Source organism: Fulvia fulva, chromosome 10 (genome assembly GCF_020509005.1).
Source record: "Fulvia fulva chromosome 10, complete sequence".
NCBI classification, from domain to species: domain Eukaryota; kingdom Fungi; phylum Ascomycota; class Dothideomycetes; order Mycosphaerellales; family Mycosphaerellaceae; genus Fulvia; species Fulvia fulva.
Window position 1 is genome coordinate 3,945,109 of NC_063021.1, and position 15,465 is coordinate 3,960,573.

At 54.0% G+C, this 15,465-nt stretch overlaps 9 protein-coding genes across 9 annotated transcripts; 3 read left to right on the forward strand and 6 right to left on the reverse strand.

Annotated features, from left to right (window-relative positions):
- Positions 1-654: 654 nt before the first annotated feature.
- CLAFUR5_12490 (uncharacterized protein) lies at positions 655-1,227 on the forward strand (the record flags this gene model as incomplete). The annotated part of the gene is made up of 1 exon (XM_047911638.1): positions 655-1,227. One exon carries the CDS (start codon positions 655-657, stop codon positions 1,225-1,227), a length of 573 nt encoding a protein of 190 aa, XP_047767618.1.
- A 1,040-nt stretch (positions 1,228-2,267) lies between these two features.
- CLAFUR5_12491 (uncharacterized protein) lies at positions 2,268-4,157 on the reverse strand (the record flags this gene model as incomplete). Its single annotated transcript, XM_047911639.1, has 4 exons — positions 2,268-3,256; positions 3,298-3,796; positions 3,916-4,020; positions 4,077-4,157. The coding sequence occupies 4 exons, from the start codon at positions 4,155-4,157 to the stop codon at positions 2,268-2,270; spliced, it is 1,674 nt and encodes a 557-aa protein (XP_047767619.1).
- Positions 4,158-4,422: 265 nt separating this feature from the next.
- On the reverse strand, positions 4,423-6,175 carry CLAFUR5_12492 (uncharacterized protein; the record flags this gene model as incomplete). Its single annotated transcript, XM_047911640.1, is given in 7 exon segments — positions 4,423-4,447; positions 4,506-4,827; positions 4,875-5,568; positions 5,630-5,732; positions 5,755-5,975; positions 6,027-6,140; positions 6,152-6,175. 7 exon segments carry the CDS (start codon positions 6,173-6,175, stop codon positions 4,423-4,425), a joined length of 1,503 nt encoding a protein of 500 aa, XP_047767616.1.
- A 943-nt stretch (positions 6,176-7,118) lies between these two features.
- On the forward strand, positions 7,119-8,012 carry CLAFUR5_12493 (uncharacterized protein; the record flags this gene model as incomplete). The annotated part of the gene is made up of 1 exon (XM_047911641.1): positions 7,119-8,012. The coding sequence occupies one exon, from the start codon at positions 7,119-7,121 to the stop codon at positions 8,010-8,012; it is 894 nt and encodes a 297-aa protein (XP_047767617.1).
- A 1,218-nt stretch (positions 8,013-9,230) lies between these two features.
- CLAFUR5_12494 (uncharacterized protein) lies at positions 9,231-9,840 on the reverse strand (the record flags this gene model as incomplete). The annotated part of the gene is made up of 2 exons (XM_047911642.1): positions 9,231-9,288; positions 9,344-9,840. The coding sequence occupies 2 exons, from the start codon at positions 9,838-9,840 to the stop codon at positions 9,231-9,233; spliced, it is 555 nt and encodes a 184-aa protein (XP_047767621.1).
- Positions 9,841-10,764: 924 nt separating this feature from the next.
- CLAFUR5_12495 (uncharacterized protein) lies at positions 10,765-11,175 on the forward strand (the record flags this gene model as incomplete). Its single annotated transcript, XM_047911643.1, has 1 exon — positions 10,765-11,175. One exon carries the CDS (start codon positions 10,765-10,767, stop codon positions 11,173-11,175), a length of 411 nt encoding a protein of 136 aa, XP_047767622.1.
- Positions 11,176-11,497: 322 nt separating this feature from the next.
- CLAFUR5_12496 (uncharacterized protein) lies at positions 11,498-12,197 on the reverse strand (the record flags this gene model as incomplete). Its single annotated transcript, XM_047911644.1, has 2 exons — positions 11,498-12,119; positions 12,184-12,197. The coding sequence occupies 2 exons, from the start codon at positions 12,195-12,197 to the stop codon at positions 11,498-11,500; spliced, it is 636 nt and encodes a 211-aa protein (XP_047767620.1).
- A 415-nt stretch (positions 12,198-12,612) lies between these two features.
- On the reverse strand, positions 12,613-13,398 carry CLAFUR5_12497 (uncharacterized protein; the record flags this gene model as incomplete). The annotated part of the gene is made up of 2 exons (XM_047911645.1): positions 12,613-13,249; positions 13,328-13,398. The coding sequence occupies 2 exons, from the start codon at positions 13,396-13,398 to the stop codon at positions 12,613-12,615; spliced, it is 708 nt and encodes a 235-aa protein (XP_047767068.1).
- A 1,080-nt stretch (positions 13,399-14,478) lies between these two features.
- Positions 14,479-15,111, reverse strand: CLAFUR5_12498 (uncharacterized protein; the record flags this gene model as incomplete). Its single annotated transcript, XM_047911646.1, has 1 exon — positions 14,479-15,111. One exon carries the CDS (start codon positions 15,109-15,111, stop codon positions 14,479-14,481), a length of 633 nt encoding a protein of 210 aa, XP_047767623.1.
- Positions 15,112-15,465: the final 354 nt, after the last annotated feature.

Sequence of the window (15,465 nt, forward strand, 5' to 3'; positions counted from 1 at the left end):
GGTACATCTTCTCACGACAAGGATATTTTGGCTGTCGAAGCGGCGTATATTCCGACACGCTTCCGAGATGCTGAGGATCCGAAATGACCGTGGTAGATGTTATCACGAGAGATGAGTGTGGAAATCTATCCTGTCGCGTGCTGCTTTTCTACTAGCTGCGCAAGGTGTCAAAAGGTACAGGTTGACATATCCCAAGCTGACAATCTCTTGAGAACAGGGCCTTCCTAGAATTCTGCCAAGCGTATAAACTCAACATCCCCGAAGACGAAGCTAGCCACAACGACAGCAAATGACAGACTCGGCTTCAGACCACGACTGACCCAGTTGGTACAATGAAGGGGCGCCCGACCCGGTCAGTACTCGCCGGACCGTGAGGATGAGTAACCTTGTACATCGCGGTCTTTGGCAAGAAAGGAGGCGATAAGACTCGGCCTCCGTCCGCGCGTTGCTTCGTATCCCTTGGAACTCAGCTCGCTTCTCACATCACTTACCACAGTCACTCCTTACAGCTGGTAGTTACTGCGCGATAATCATTCGCTAACATCAAGAACACTTTGATCCTTGCCCACTGCACGACTCCAAGGTACGGCGCATTGCCTCCACCTCATCCTCGCATCGGCGTACTGACAGTTGTTAGGCAAATCACCTTCCACCATGAAGTTTCTCGCTCTCATCGCTCTGGCCACCGCCACCGTCGCCCTCCCACTGGGTGACAACCTCTTCGCAGACAGCACAGGCGGCAAAGACCTGCCAATACTCAGCAGCTTCGGTGAGAAGAAACTCACCACCAAGGCAAAGGGCCCAGGTAACGCCAAGGGAACTGGCAACTTTCTCCCTGGACTGACGCAGCTCGACAAATTGTCGATCCCCAAGCGCGATGCTGCTGCCCTACCTGAGCTCACCGTCGGCGTCCAGGGTGGCAAGGTCGTGAAACGCACGGCCAAGGCCGAGGCTAAGCTGCCACTCGACCAGCCTCTAGGAGAAAAGGGCATCGAAGGAACTAAGATGTTGGGCTTCTTGCCAAAGACGGGCGGAATCCTGAAGCGTTGGTTTGGGCTTGGAGGTGGTGAGGCGGAGATTGAGAAAAGGCAGAGTGGCCAGGTCACCAAACAATTGGGCAAGGGTGGCTTGAACAGCATTAACAATTTGAAGCAAGATCCCAACGAGAAGACTTTGGGAAACTCGAAGCTTCTTGGTCTGCCCATCGGGATCTTGAAGAGGGAGTGAGGTAGTAGTCCTTTTGGGGGTCGAAGTGTGCTGAGTGTTGATTGTACAATTAGTCTTTCTTTCTATGACGACTTCAACGCTCGATGTCTTGTTGTTGCTGTTCCACATCGACGGTGTGTCTGCGTCATGCGAATTGCGATGGGTCGTTCATTCCTGCTGCAACTCACCTTCAACGGACCAATGGAGAACCTCAATTCAACCCCACCCATCACCAACCTCATCTTCTCTCTCACTATACCTCTCTACGCAATCTACACAACACCACCACGTCCCTCCCAAACACGCCCTCGCAACCCAAACACCCCCTCCGCCTGCCTCTAGAACTCTGCGAACAAATCTACACAGCCGCCTGCACATGCACATGCACAGACACCCACGCCCTCTGCATCTTCAACGGCCTCCTCCTCTGCCTCGTCGACGGCCGCATCTAACAACCTCTTCCCCCACCTTCCACAGAACCCTTCTCCCTCCGACTCCACGTCGATGGACGCTACCGAGATCAGAGGCCTGGACCTGGGAGCTGTGGATTACGTGGGTGTTTTGAGGGGTGTGAGGGTCTGGGATGTTACGGTGAGGCTGAGGAATGTGGAGGATGCGGAGAGGTTGGTGCAGTAGTTGGAGAGTTTCTTATGGGGGGTATGGCGGAGGGGAGGAGGACGGGGGTTGGGGGGAAGGGTCTTGCGGTGTAGGTTTTGAGGTGTGCGGATGGGGAGGATGTAGAAGGGGGAGGGGGGAGGAGGCTGTGAGGGGGGTGATGGGGGTGGGAGGGGACGAGGGTTGTTGGGTGGGAGAGGGGGAGGTGAGGGGGTTGTTGGGTTGTGGAGAGGTGGTGTGGATGTATGGAATTGACTGCACTGCGTAAATGTTGAGTCTGCGACTGGCAGTCGAGCTTCTATGACCCTCCTCCATCGCATGTCGGCGAAAGCTCCATGTAAGATGCCGAACGCTCTGATACTCACACCCCGACGCGGACTCGACCATCTCCTTACGTCGTACCTCATGTACTCTAACTCTGACTGTTGCAGGTCTCTCCATCCACCTCACATCGAAGTCCTAAGAACAATCGCCTCCTTCGGGAACGGAATTTCAATCTCCTGCACACCAAGATGGTCCGGGCCCCAGTTCTCGTACGGCAAGCCGTCGTAATGGTTTTGCGCGAGGTAGGTGATGAAGTCGAAGAGGTGATTGACGTTCGCTTCGAATGTGCATCCTCTGGCGTGGTACGCGACGACCCGAGCGCTGTAGACTGGAACCCGTGGACCGCGCTTGGTAGAGCTTGAGCTTGTGCTTGAGGCGTCGTCGTCCCTTTCGTTATCGCTGTGGTTGTTCATGTTGTCTGCGTGCTGGTCGTCGCTTGTTTCGCCGTTGTTCTTGCCGCTGCTGGGGTTCTCTTCGATACTGGTCGGAGCATCAGTGGGGGCAACGTCGGCCGCCTCGCTGCTGTCTTCTTTGACGTCGCGATCGACCTCGGCCACGGCTTCGTCGGTAGCTCCATCTTCAGTTCCCTCGTCTTCGTCTTCCTCGTCGTCGCCCTCCTCGTCATCACTGTCATCCTCCGTCATCTCCTCTTGCCAGCCCTTGTACAGCTCAGCCTTAAACTCAAGAGCCTGCCACTCTGGCTTCTCCTCTTCGAGCTCCTTCAGCTTGTACTCCAGATACTGCGCCATTGTCTTCCACTCAGGGAGACATATTTCAGCCCACTTGGGCATCTCAACCTTGCGGGATGTGAACCGGTTCGGTATGATCATGAGTAGGACCCCAATTGCGCGGGGAAAGAGAGAGTCGTAGTCGAGAAGTACTCGACCGTCAAGATCTGGGGCATGATCACGAGGCTGGCATCCCCACAGGTAGACGATCGTAGATTTGGCGATCTCTTCGTCGATCTCATCGTCGAGATGGAAGTTGTGGCGCTCGCATGTGAGGTGTCCGTACTCGTTGTCGACGTAGCCGCGTTGAGCACTGACACTGTCTTCGTCATTTTGCGCGTCTTCGGCGTCCTCGTCTTCATCTTCATCGTCTCCCTCGCGTCCTGGTCCTGGTCTTCGCCTTCGTTCTGGCTCTGCTCGGTACCTTGCGTGTTGGCCACTTCGAGACGAGCAAGGTTCCCGGTAGTGGCGGCTCGAGTGTCAGCGTTACGATCCTCCTCATCATGCGTGTCCTCGGAATCATCGTCTTCACCTTCAACGTCATCCTCGTCTTCGCCCTGGTTCTGGTCTTCGCTCTCAGTCTCGCTCTGCTCCGTCTCTTGCGGGTCGTCAACCTCGAGACGAGCGAGGTTCTCAGTAACACCGGTCAGAGGGGCAGTGCCACCGGCCTCCGGATCATACCTGTAAATAGATATTCTCGAAGAATGGATGACGATCCTCCGCGGGCCATTCAGTTCTGGGCTCGAGCGATGTTCAGGCTTTCGACACAAGATCCAGTATGGAGGTGGATGGATGACACCATTGAGAGACACTGGGCCTTCCTGGTCTCGAAGATCGACAGCGTGGAAGTCGTCTTCCTCCTCATCCGAGCCCAGAACGTGCAAGTTCAAGAAAGCAGGATCAGGGTTCAAGTCTGCTGAGACCTAAGAAGCAAAAGAGTTAGCTGTGCTCGAGGGAAAGGTCAGAGCGGAACATGGGTAATGTCAATGCCGTGGGTCTCTATGATGCGGCGCCAATGTAAGTGCCTGTCTGTGTTACGTACCTTAGTCCTGCAGTATGGGCATGTGTTCTTCGAGGCGAAGCACTTCTTCGCGCATCTGCGACAGAAGATGTGGTTACAGGCAGTCTTGATCGGTACCACCGCAATCTGTAAGACGTTAGGTCAAGTTATGACTCGACCAATATCTTGTCGCGATTACATACCTCGTAGCAGATAGGACATTCTTCCTCACTCTGCACCTCCTCCAGGTTATGGATGAAATCTCTCCGTTGTGGTAGTGACATCGTGCTGCTATGTCGATGGGTCACGCAGTGTGGGCTGGATGAGACTTGCTCAGGTGAGAGAGGGGTTTTTCAGGCGAGAGGAGATGTGTTGCGTGAAGTCGCGCTTTTGAAGTTGCTAGCGCGCATTTTCATTCATCTCATATCGAGCACGGACATAAAGTGCTAGCGCCATGGAGCTTGATTCATTGGGCCAGAAAACGCCAATAGATCGCACCGGCCTCGTGACATGACCACCGCTCTTCTCCCAGATGCACTATCGACACGCTCACGTAACGTAAATAAAGTCTGGTCTATGCGACGAGTCAGTAACCCAGTATGTGAACGACAAGAAGCAACGGAGATACTGACACTTTATCGCCCTTGATCCTGATCTCTTCCTCAGTTCTGCCTTCAATCCAGTGATCTCTCTTGCCCGCAAGCCTTTTCCTGTTCTCGACCTCCAGTGCGAAATGGGTCACGACACTGCCACCTAGCAAGAACAAGGTCAGATAAGCCAGCACTACACCGTGTCCATACGAGTAGTGAGAGCCAGCCGAGGTTGGGTACAAGTTACTCGACACAATGCCATTGAGATTACCCCAGCCAATAACAAAGCCCAGAGTAACACCTCTGTTGTAGACGCCTTCGACATTGTTCGCAGCCCACGAGATAGTGTTGGCGATGCAGGGGTCTGAGCTGGTCAGCGAGGGTACGATTATTGAAACGCAGGCTACTCACAGATTCCAAGCGCACCAAGGAAGGTACTAGCGTACTTGACCCAAGGGTCTTGGGACCCGAGCAGCATTGCAAAGCCAGCTATGCCAAAGAAAGAGACGCCAATGTTACACCAGCCTCGTCGTCGCGATCTGTCGGCGTACCAGCCGATGAAGATGGTCAGAAGGGCTCCAGCTGCGTAAGGCGGAACTGATAGCAGATTTGCTCGAGTGCTAGTGACTCCAGGGTTGGCAGTCCTGATGATAGTCGGAAGGAACAGACTGAAAGCGTAAAGTGGCCCATCGCAGCCCATATAGATGATGGCAAAGGCCCATGTCTTCCAGTCCTTGACAGACTCCCAGAGATAGGCCATTTTGAAGTTCTCCTTCTCGGCACTGGCTTGGCCATCAGCTTTCAACCGTCTCAGCACGCGAGCGCGATCGTCCGGCGAGAGGGACTTGGCGTCATCAGGGAAATCTTCGATCATCCAGTAACTCGCAACCCCAATCAGAACCGTGGCGAGACCTTCCAGGATGAAGATCCATGCCCATCCAGGCTTTCCGCCTACGCCTCGCATTTGCGCGATGCCGGCAGCAAGAAGACCACCGAACGAGCCTGCAACGGCGGCAGCCGAGAAGAAGATTGCTGTACGGATGCCGAATTCACTGCGTTTGTACCAGCAGCTGAGGTAGTAGGTGACGCCGGGAAATAGGCCGGCCTATGAAGCACATGCTGGTTAGTCGTCTTCATAAGTACGATGCTGACTTCATCAAACATACTTCAGCAACACCCAAGAACAAGCGCGCCGCTGCAAGGCCGGAAAAGTTGGTGACCAAGCCCATGCAAGTCATGACAATGCCCCAAAGGACCATGATGATAGGTCTGAAGACCGACGGCTTCAGACGCTTCAGCAGAATGTTGGTAAGTAAGTGGTTCGAAGCCAGCGTACGAAACGAAGAAGAGCGAAAGCGCGGCCTGGTATTGCCCGTCCGTCGTCTTCAAGTCTGTGATCAAGCCATCGATCTTCGCATTGCCGACGTTCGTACGATCGAGGAAGGACACGAGGTAGAGGAGTGTTGGCCATGGGACCAGCTTGCGATCGAGTTTGCGGAGCAGCTTTTTGTCCTGGTGGATGTTAAGCTGATGATTCCTGTGTCGACCTCAAGACTCTCTTACGATTTCTGCTCTCTCTTCTTCGCTCTTTCCAGCATCTGGGTCGTGCAGATCGCCGAACAATATAGCGTGTTCGAGGTTCTTCTCGTCGCTGGTGGGGCTCGGCGCGCCATCGCTCTCTACAGTACCTTGTCAATTTGATGTTTCTCCATTCTTATCAGACAGAACGTGTCGAAAGAGAGGAGAATGAGGGAGAGCAAAGCAGTGGTCAAACAAGAGATGCACCTCTGCAGGATCGATTACCTCTCTTACAGCGTGGCTACAACGTGATCAATGCCAAGCATCAACAAGAGAGGGCAAGGCGTGAGGCTCTTCCAGATAAGCATCGCCAACTTCATCTCAGTCTTGGTATGCTTGGAGGAGGCACAGTCAGACGCTTCATCGACCGACCATGACACCAATGTGACGAGACAGCCTCCCGCACGGCTATACCTACCACGACCGATGCAATCAAGCAACGAAGCAAGATCTCCCACCTCGAGTCCACGAAGCGACAACGCGTGCTAGACGAGAAAGACTCTGTGAACTTCGATGTGGGAAGCCTTCGTGATGGCAGGTGGAAGGCAATGATCAGGTGGAAAATGTGCACGAACGGCTCAAGCCGTGCATATTCGCTGAAAGGCACCCGGCAACACAGACGAGTCGAGCCTTGACCGTGGATTTCATACTCGATGCCGCACGCCGTCAGTAGGGCAACCGTCTTGGAGCCCAGATGGCACGCGCCCGGGACGAGAGTGGATTGTATGAGAATGACTGCCGGAGCGATATGGGTTGAGACAATGGCTTTGTGTTCCGATGCGTTCTTGCTCCGACAGAGATCTTCACGCATAACATGAGAGACATGCTGTTCTGGAATGCCGAGACCACGGGCAGTCATGAATACTGATACCCGGTCAAGGCCAGACGCTTCCGTCGACATCGTGATGGCTCGAGTTGTCTCGTTTACCCCTCCACAAGCTTCCAGTCACATGCGGAACAAGGCACTGCCATTGAATCGGAACCGTTTGCTGTCGGTTCATAAAACTCCCACTTCTCGAAATTTGACCATGAACACGCAGTATATTTAGAACATTGACCGATCCAGCTACCTCAACCATGCTTGAGGAGAAACCAAGCAGAGCCTCCACTCCAGCACGAGACACCCATACAGCGCCGAAGGAGCCGTCGGGTCCTTTTGTGCAAGTCTCTGGCTGGACGCCATGCAACGGCGCTGAGTATTTGAGAGCGAAGAAGATAGAGCAGGTGCAGGAAGAGCAGGAAGAGCGGCAAGACCAGCAGGACTCGCCCACACGCGAATTCATTACGCCCGCTGATCAAGACGCCACACCCACGCGCAAGGACACCGCACCCACCAGAATCCGCTACACCCCAAACAATGTGCCGCGAGATCACCAAGCCCTCTTCTCGGGCGACATCAAGTACCTGCACCACGATGCTCTCTTCCGCCTAGCTAAGCACTGGACCATGACACAGGTCGCAGAGCACGTCAACGCTGCTCACGGCGCCGAAGTTGTCAACCAAAAGAAACTCTCAAATCGACTTTCAAAGGACATCGGGATCATGGCGGAGCGCGACGGCAAGCCCAGAGACGCACTCCTGCAAGAGTTACGGACTGCTCAGAGAGCCAATGGCGTGCCAATCAATGGCAGGTGGTCAACCTCATCTAGCACCTCGTCCAAGAAGCGCAGCGGTAGCCCAAAGCGGAAACAACGCACCAACCCTGATTTCATCCCCGGGCTTGCAGACCGCGATGGAGACATTGACATGGCGCAGGAAGATCGCTCGTCTAGCCCGACTCGTGCGTCTGAGTTCGGAGAAGAGCATACTGAGGAGCAAGAAGTAGAGGACGCCGATGATGAGGGAGCAAGCGAAGATGATGAGAACGACGAGTCCGACAATGAAGCCACCACGAAGGTGATACAACCTCCTTCCATCTTTGCGAGAATGATGGCTGACCGCAAAGCAGCCAAAAGCAACAGTCCTCGGTAAGCGGCGACGTTGAGACATGGATTGAAGTCCATGGGCTCAATGTACAGACGAGATGGGAGGATGTCAATTTTGCTTCTGAAGGCTGCACGGTGCTGGATGAGATGGAGAGCATTGTCAACGAAACCTGCCACGGTTGGAAAACAATACTTGTGGGAAGAATGTGCGGGTTTTCTCCAGTGAGTGTTCGGCAAATGCTAAAAGCTCGCATCCCTTCTCCATCCTTCACCTTCCTGCTCCCATCTTGGCTCCAATCATACGATCTCTCTGACATCATGTAGGGTAGTCTGCGTGTCTTCTGAATCGCCTCTTTGTGTCCTTCCTCCAAACGTATTGCTCATCTGCCAACGTGCACTGGGCCTTTCGCAGCCCTCCTTCTCATTGGGGACTATCGAGTGCGACATGCACCCGAGCTTCTTTCACGGACTACCACGATCCCCAGCTCCACAAGCCTCCCATTTCAATCGCAAAAAGTCCCAGCCGATCTTCAGCGCCACGAGAGGCAGACATATACTCTGCAAGACCGCTCGAAACGGAACCCAGCTGACATGGTCGAACATGAGCCAGCTGATTGTTGTATCGATGCGGTGCAGGAACCGTTTCATTGGGATGTCCACTGCATCGGGACCAAGTCTTTCTATGCAGTCGCTGAAAGACGTGATCTCTTGCGTCGCTGCGTGCCGGAACAGCATGGTTCTTCGTCCTTGGTCATCTCTTGACGTCTTCCAGAGAGGTTCGATGTTGGTGAAGAGGTCTTCTGCTGGTGATGTACGAAGGACTTCCTGAGACTTTACCGTCATATTGGGAACCGTCCTTGGCTATAGTTGGAAACTGCTTTGTCGTTTTTGAGCGGTTGCTGCAGAACGGTGATGGGCTGAGTATATGTCACAGGCTTTCAGACATCATGTGGACCTGGGACATTGCGAAGCCGGACTGCACCCGGCACTGCCCTAATCCTTGGGCCACGAAGGATTCACTGGCCAAAGCGTCTGGGGCCTATGCACTCACGAGCCGAAGAAATGACAAGGGTGGAAGTTGGTGGGTTCTGATTTTGGCCCTAGCTAAGTGTGATAACCCAGGTGCTACAATCCGAAGCGACGATAGCCAAGACGTCAGCCATTGTTCAAGCCATCTGCTGTCTGACCAGCACTACATCTCCCGCCGATAGAACTGGCCCTCGAAGGCGACCATGCGCTCTGCCCTTCGTGCTTGGCCCAACGACTACGTACATTGGTATGCACTGCCGTAGTTCGATTGACATGCAGCCTTGCAAGCGATACTATCAATGGTCAGCGAACGTCATCTCAAAAAAAGGGTTTGGTGGGACCACTCACGACGCCATATTGAGTCCCATGCTCAAGCGACTGTTCGGACAACGGTTGCTTGCGATCGCCAATGCAGTGCAAGCAGCACAGCATCCAGCAAAGTCCCGTTTCTCCAGACCACGTTCATCGAGCTCCAGTTCAGACAGTCCAGAGTCCACCTCCACGCCCTTTTCCAACACACCAACATCCGAGACCCCATCGCTAAGCTCATCAACCACATTGGGCACCACTTCTACCATGGGAGGATACGAGCGCCGGACTTGACCCTTCCCGAGACAGATACCAGCGGGGCAGCAGCCTTTGTCAAGTACATATGTGTGACAGCGCGCGACGCAGCCTTGCTTGACGGCCTGCTCGACTTGCTCGTCCTGGAGACAGACGGAGGTGCAGCTGTTGAAGACGTCATCGTGGTCGAAGCCAGCGCAGTCGGAGCAGCCTGTGAAGCCTGTGATGGCCAAGGCTGTAGAGCTGAGGGCTGCGAGAGCGAAGGCGAGGGTGAATTTCATCTATGGTTGCCGTGTGAGTTGAGACGAGCGTTCCTGTCGATTGATGGAGACTTACGTTGATGTGCTTTGAAGTACTCGGGGGAAGTGGTAGGCTGGTCTCTGATTATTGAGAAAGATGCTGATGTCCTCCTTCTCGACTGTCGAGAAGCGCTGCTTTATAGCTGCATCAGACAGCGACAGCCATCGTCTCTACACTGCAACATCCGGCAGTATCTTCGCTGCTTCGTGGATCAGGGCTCATCGTCCGCTATTCACGGTCAACATCCTTCGCCTCTGCTGCCGCCCTGCGCTCGAGCATAACTCGTGTCTAGGCAAACGAAGGATCGACCGGTGTACAACGCAACGGTACGCGAGGTCACAAAATCAGAGCCTTGTCCATGTGCTTCAATGGCGTCCTAACAACTACTGTTCACTATTGTCGTGCCATAGATGGATTGCGACCGAAGACAACCCGAAAAATGGCTGTGCTGGCGGTAGATGGTCGGAAGATCTTCCTTTAGCACAAAGTCGCGCGAAGGATCGATCGTCACAAGGGTTCTGCTATGGCATGGCATAGGGCAGATGGAACCCTCGAACCCTCATCCAGACGTGGAGCACAAATGCCTGCCAACAATGCTTCCACAGCCTTGAGCTTTGACGTTCAAGGTCCTTGACATGGATAGAGCTCCTATGTTGGCATCGAAATACGTGAAGGATGGTGAAGCTGGACCGTGGACATCCAGCCTCAGGAGACATTGTCAGACGAGGCTATGCAGGCCAGACACGAGCATCCAGCATAGCGCTACACTACCCTGAGCAGGCAGAAGATCGCATATAAGTTCTGCTCAGTACTCACTTGCTACTCTGCATCAGTTCATCACTCAACACAACCCATCAATAAATCAACAACACCCAAACACCATACCAACACCTCAACACTCAACCATGGCTCCAATCAAAACCCTCCTCTTCAGCACCCTCCTAACCCTCACCCTCGCAGCCGACTGCGTCACAAACAAACACGGCACCTACACCTACACCGTCAGTCCCCCTCCTCTCACCTCCCCCCCCCATCTCCTCCCCTCCATCATCCTCCTCTCGTACAAACACCCCCCACCCCGCCAGATCACCGCCCCCCAACCCATCCCCGACATCTCCGGCGTCTGCGGCGGCCTCTGGGACAACCTGGGCGGCTGGAGCCAATGCTCTGCCTCCGAGAGCAGCTGTGGCGTTGTTGGGCAGTACAATGATTTGCAGTGGAAGTTTACCGTGCCGAGTATTTGTAACCATGGCATGGTGGAGAGTGCGTGGTGGGAGGCGACGGAGAATGCGTATGGGGATTTACAGTGTGAGTAGAGATGGGGAGGGATAGAATGAGGCGGTGGGGGGGGGGGTGGAGAGAGAGGGCAGTCTTGGTAGAGCAGGGTGAGCGGATGCAAGTGGATTTTGTGGTGGATGGATCTCAGGTGTGAGCTTCGGTTGTGGTCTGGTTGATGTATTTTCTACTCCCAGCTGCAACGGTTACTCAGTATCTTTCAAGCCGTCATTCTAAGCATTGCGGTAGTCGGTAGTGCGGAAGGCATGATAATGTCTCTGTGAGTGGATCCCCATGTCCTCTATCAGCCTTCCTGACGATACGCTCAACCCGCTTCAGGCTTCTCTTCTTCATGGACGCGAACTATACTGTCAGACCAAAACAGTACTCGTACACAACGAGAGTATATGTTATCTGCTCAACCATCGTGGCCAGCTTGATATCAGCTGATTCGAGTTTCTTGACGCCGGCTTGGACTTGTGCCTCGTCACTGGAGCCACGAGCTTCGGTACTCCGCACCCCAGTCTGCCAGTGATCCGTGCCAGTCGGAGTGAGACGTCTGTAGACTTGATGGTCTCTACGAAGAACGGTTGATGGCGATGTGGCTGTACACAACCACGCCCCTCGAGAGTCGACCAGTGTCGCGGTCCAGGTAATTTGCTCTCTACCTCTGAGGGTGCTTGTTGTTATAGTGAGAGCTTGAATGTCTTGCAGATCGTCTTCCTTCAGGATAGTAACTCGCTCCTTGGCACGAGCAAAGTCGTGCTTGTTGTTGAGCTTGATGGTGAAGGTATTCTCGGACCAGTACTTGCGGTATGCGTCCTGGTAGATCTGCAATGCCTCTGCGTGCACTTGGTGGCATGTCAGGAGCAGTGACTTTGATGGGTGTATTGCGCGGCACAGGTCGATCGAGTCCTCGTGGTTATCGGTGGTAAAGGCCAGCTCAAAGATCTCGTTGCGCAACTCGGCAGGGAGTGCCAGAAGTCTAGCGAGATGGGAAGTCAGTATAAGCGAGAATCGTGTTTTGTTGAAGGTAGCACTTGTCGTACCTCGATGAGGCCATGACGCAGTTGCAGGTGTGAGATGTCAAGCTGGTTGTGACGGTGTCGAGTCGGCGTGACTGGTGCGGTAAGTGAGGTATGCAAGCCTGGTGGTCGGCGGCGGTTGTGTCGAGTCGCGCGGTTGATGTAGTCGGCGAGTCACGAAGTTTGGTTGTTGGCAAGTCGAAGTTGAAGCCAAGCCGAGATCCTGAAGGTCATCGAGAAAAAAGCTAGTCGCGAAGCTAAGACCGCAGCACGTGCAGAACTCTTTTCGTGAGTAGTGAATACACACATTTCAAGAAGCCTTGCGTCGCTTCACTTTTGCTGCCCAGTCGCACCCATACTCACACTCACGAGTAGTATTGTTGCTCTCCGATGCTTCGCAATCCTCGCTGTAGACCCTGTTGGCGATCTCATCGAACTCACTACGGCACAGCTCTACTCCGTGACCTTCTCGACCTCGGTCCAGTCCTCGTGCACATACAGAACCTCGATTATCTGCTCCCACATTGGACATGCTCTGAATCCAGGTGAGCCCAGCATCTCCATGCCCGTTCTTTCTTTCACACTGTCGTCATTGTAGTTGTCTTCGTCGATCATCATGAACGCTACATCGGTACGCACATTGCGCGGGCCTCCCGGGCTCTGGCGCTCGTGTAGCACGTACCAATTGCCTTTAGGCCGTGCACTGGACTCAAGCGAGTGGATCCACAGACCCCGAGTGTCGACGTGGGTAGATGTGGTAAGCTCGTCTTCTACCCTGTCTTTCTTGAGTGAGAGCACTTTCAAAGTGCGAATCTTCTGGAGATCGTTCTCCTTCAGCTCCGAGACGCGCTGGCGGGCTATTGCTGCCACTTCGGGAGTCCGTCGGTCGATGATGAAGTCTGACCCAGACCAGAATTTGCGGTAGTTGTGTTGGTAGATGCCCGAAGCCTCAAGATAAAGCTGGCGGCATGTGAGCGGTAGTGACTTCAATGGCGGATCTGCTTGGCAGAGGTCGACCGGCTGCTCGTGAGGCTGGTGGTAGACGAGATCGTAGATGTCCAGGCGCAGCTCGGCTGGCAGAGACAGTAGGCTACGACGGTGCACATGTCAGCTGAAGCGCCAGACTGTGAGATAAGCACAGCGCTGCAGCGCCGGAGGTATCGCTTACCCAGATGGCACCATGGCAGGTACCTCTGTGCCTTGGTGTAGTGAGGATCGTGTTGGTAGAGAGGACTCCATTTTGTAGATCTTGCGCTGGTGGTGTTGGTCGAGAGATGTGATGTGCGAAGGTGTGCGATGTCAAGCTGGTGGCTTAAGTGCTGTTTCAATCTGAAGACGTTCCGAGCGTGAGAACCGAAAGTGAAGCCGGAAGCATGTGCGAGTGCAAGAATGTCATCTCGCCGTGAAAGCGATGCGGATTCCGCCTTGTAGCGTGAGCCCGACATGAGCCGACAGACCGCTATGCCCAAGCTCAGTCCCAACATTAGTGGTAGAAAAAGCACGACATTTGCACGACCATACGTATTTGCTGCGCCACGGGCGTTGGTCGACCAAAGTCCGCCTTGTCCATGTCGAACGAGTAGGTATAAGAGCCAATGATATGGCTTTGATCACTGCCCATAGGGTTCTTGGTATTAGTAAACCTCCATAGGCCGCGCGTGGCGAGCATTGATCTCTCTGGCGATTTTCGTCGAGTTCGTTGCTCGGGATGAGAGTAAGCTCCAGGTTCGTGATTCGATTGAGATCAGCATCTTGTATTTCAAAGGTGTACGTGCTCAATTGCCTGACCTCATCGAGTGTCTTCAGGGTCAGGCGGTTGGCGTGGTTGCTCCAGTATTGACGTGCCGCTTGATAGAGCTGCGATGCGTCGTTGTAGAGTTGTCGACATGCCAGAAGCAGAGATGGCGATGGTGGCCTTGCGAGACGAAATTTGGATATCTGCTTCGGTTCACAATCTATCGGCGCGAAGGCGAGTTCGTATATCTGGATGCGAAGCACTGCTGGGAGAGCAAAAATCCTTGATGTAGCCATGGCGATGGGAATACTGGCGCGTGGGGGCGTGGTGTGATTTGGTGATGAAGCTTTTACGATGCTGGCCGTGAATCTTGTCCTTCGCATGAAGAATTTGTTGTTGTTGTGCGAGCTTCTTTTCCGTGTGCCGACTGGGAAGACACGGCACCAATGTAGTGATGTGACTCGTACTGCGTACCATTGGTGCACTGCGTGTGAGGTGATGCCTGGCCTATACCGTGAGGTGAAACGGACTCGCAGCCATCTCACCTGATAAAGCTCAAACGAGATCATTCTTCTCATCCTCGATTACGTGGTCCGGTCGTAGAAGGTCCTGCATTTCCGCACAACATGACGAATCTGGTACGCCACGCCCTTCGGTGGTATGAACCCGCACTCTGCCATGGCCTCGCTCTTTGTGCAGCCACGCCTGCACATGGTTAATTGATAGCCTATCGGAGAGTCATGCTCGTGCCACGAGAAATATAACTCAACCCGGACTGGGTGAGGGTTGCTTGGCAGTCGGTCCGGCGCCAGAGTGTACTTCCACAGCCCTCGCGTGTCTGCCATCGAAAAGACGTAGTGCCACCCAGTCAACTGAGGAGGGCCCACACATCTGAGAATGAGCTCAAATTGCTTGACGTGACGGAGGTCGGACTCCTTGAGTTTCAAGATGAAGTTCATGGCGTTGTCCAGTTGGTGTTCGTTCCATGCTGTCAATTGGAACGTTAGGCTGCTCCAGTACGTCTGATTCGCTCGCTCCCAGACCTTGTAGGCCTCAGCGTAGATCTGTCGGCAGGTGAGGGCAAGCTGATGTGAAGGCGGCGTCGGGCGGCAGAGACCGATGCGCTGCCAGTAAATTTGCTTTTGGTATGCGAAGACGAGGTCGTAGATCTGGTTACGTAGCTCCGGCGGAAGGTCTAGAAGTCTTGAAGAAGACATGCTGTGAGCAGGCGGGTGTTCTTCGAGGTCTGCGGCAGGCACTTGACGATATCGAGGATGAAATTCGCGGCGTTGACGAAATGTCGTAGAATTGTGCGAAGTGTGCGAAGTGTGCGAGCAAGAAACACTACACCAATAGAGCTTGTAGCATCAGCAGCAGCTTGAAGCGTGTGTAAACCTTACCTCCCACCAACCCAACAGTACTGTGCTGTGCCCGTGATGAATATCCAAGCCGGACCGCACACACAGATGAAGGTCTGACGTTGCAGTCTGTTTGCAAACACGCCGCTGACCCGCACTGTCGATGGCAACACATACAGGCAGATGGTCTACACACAGTAAACACACACGATC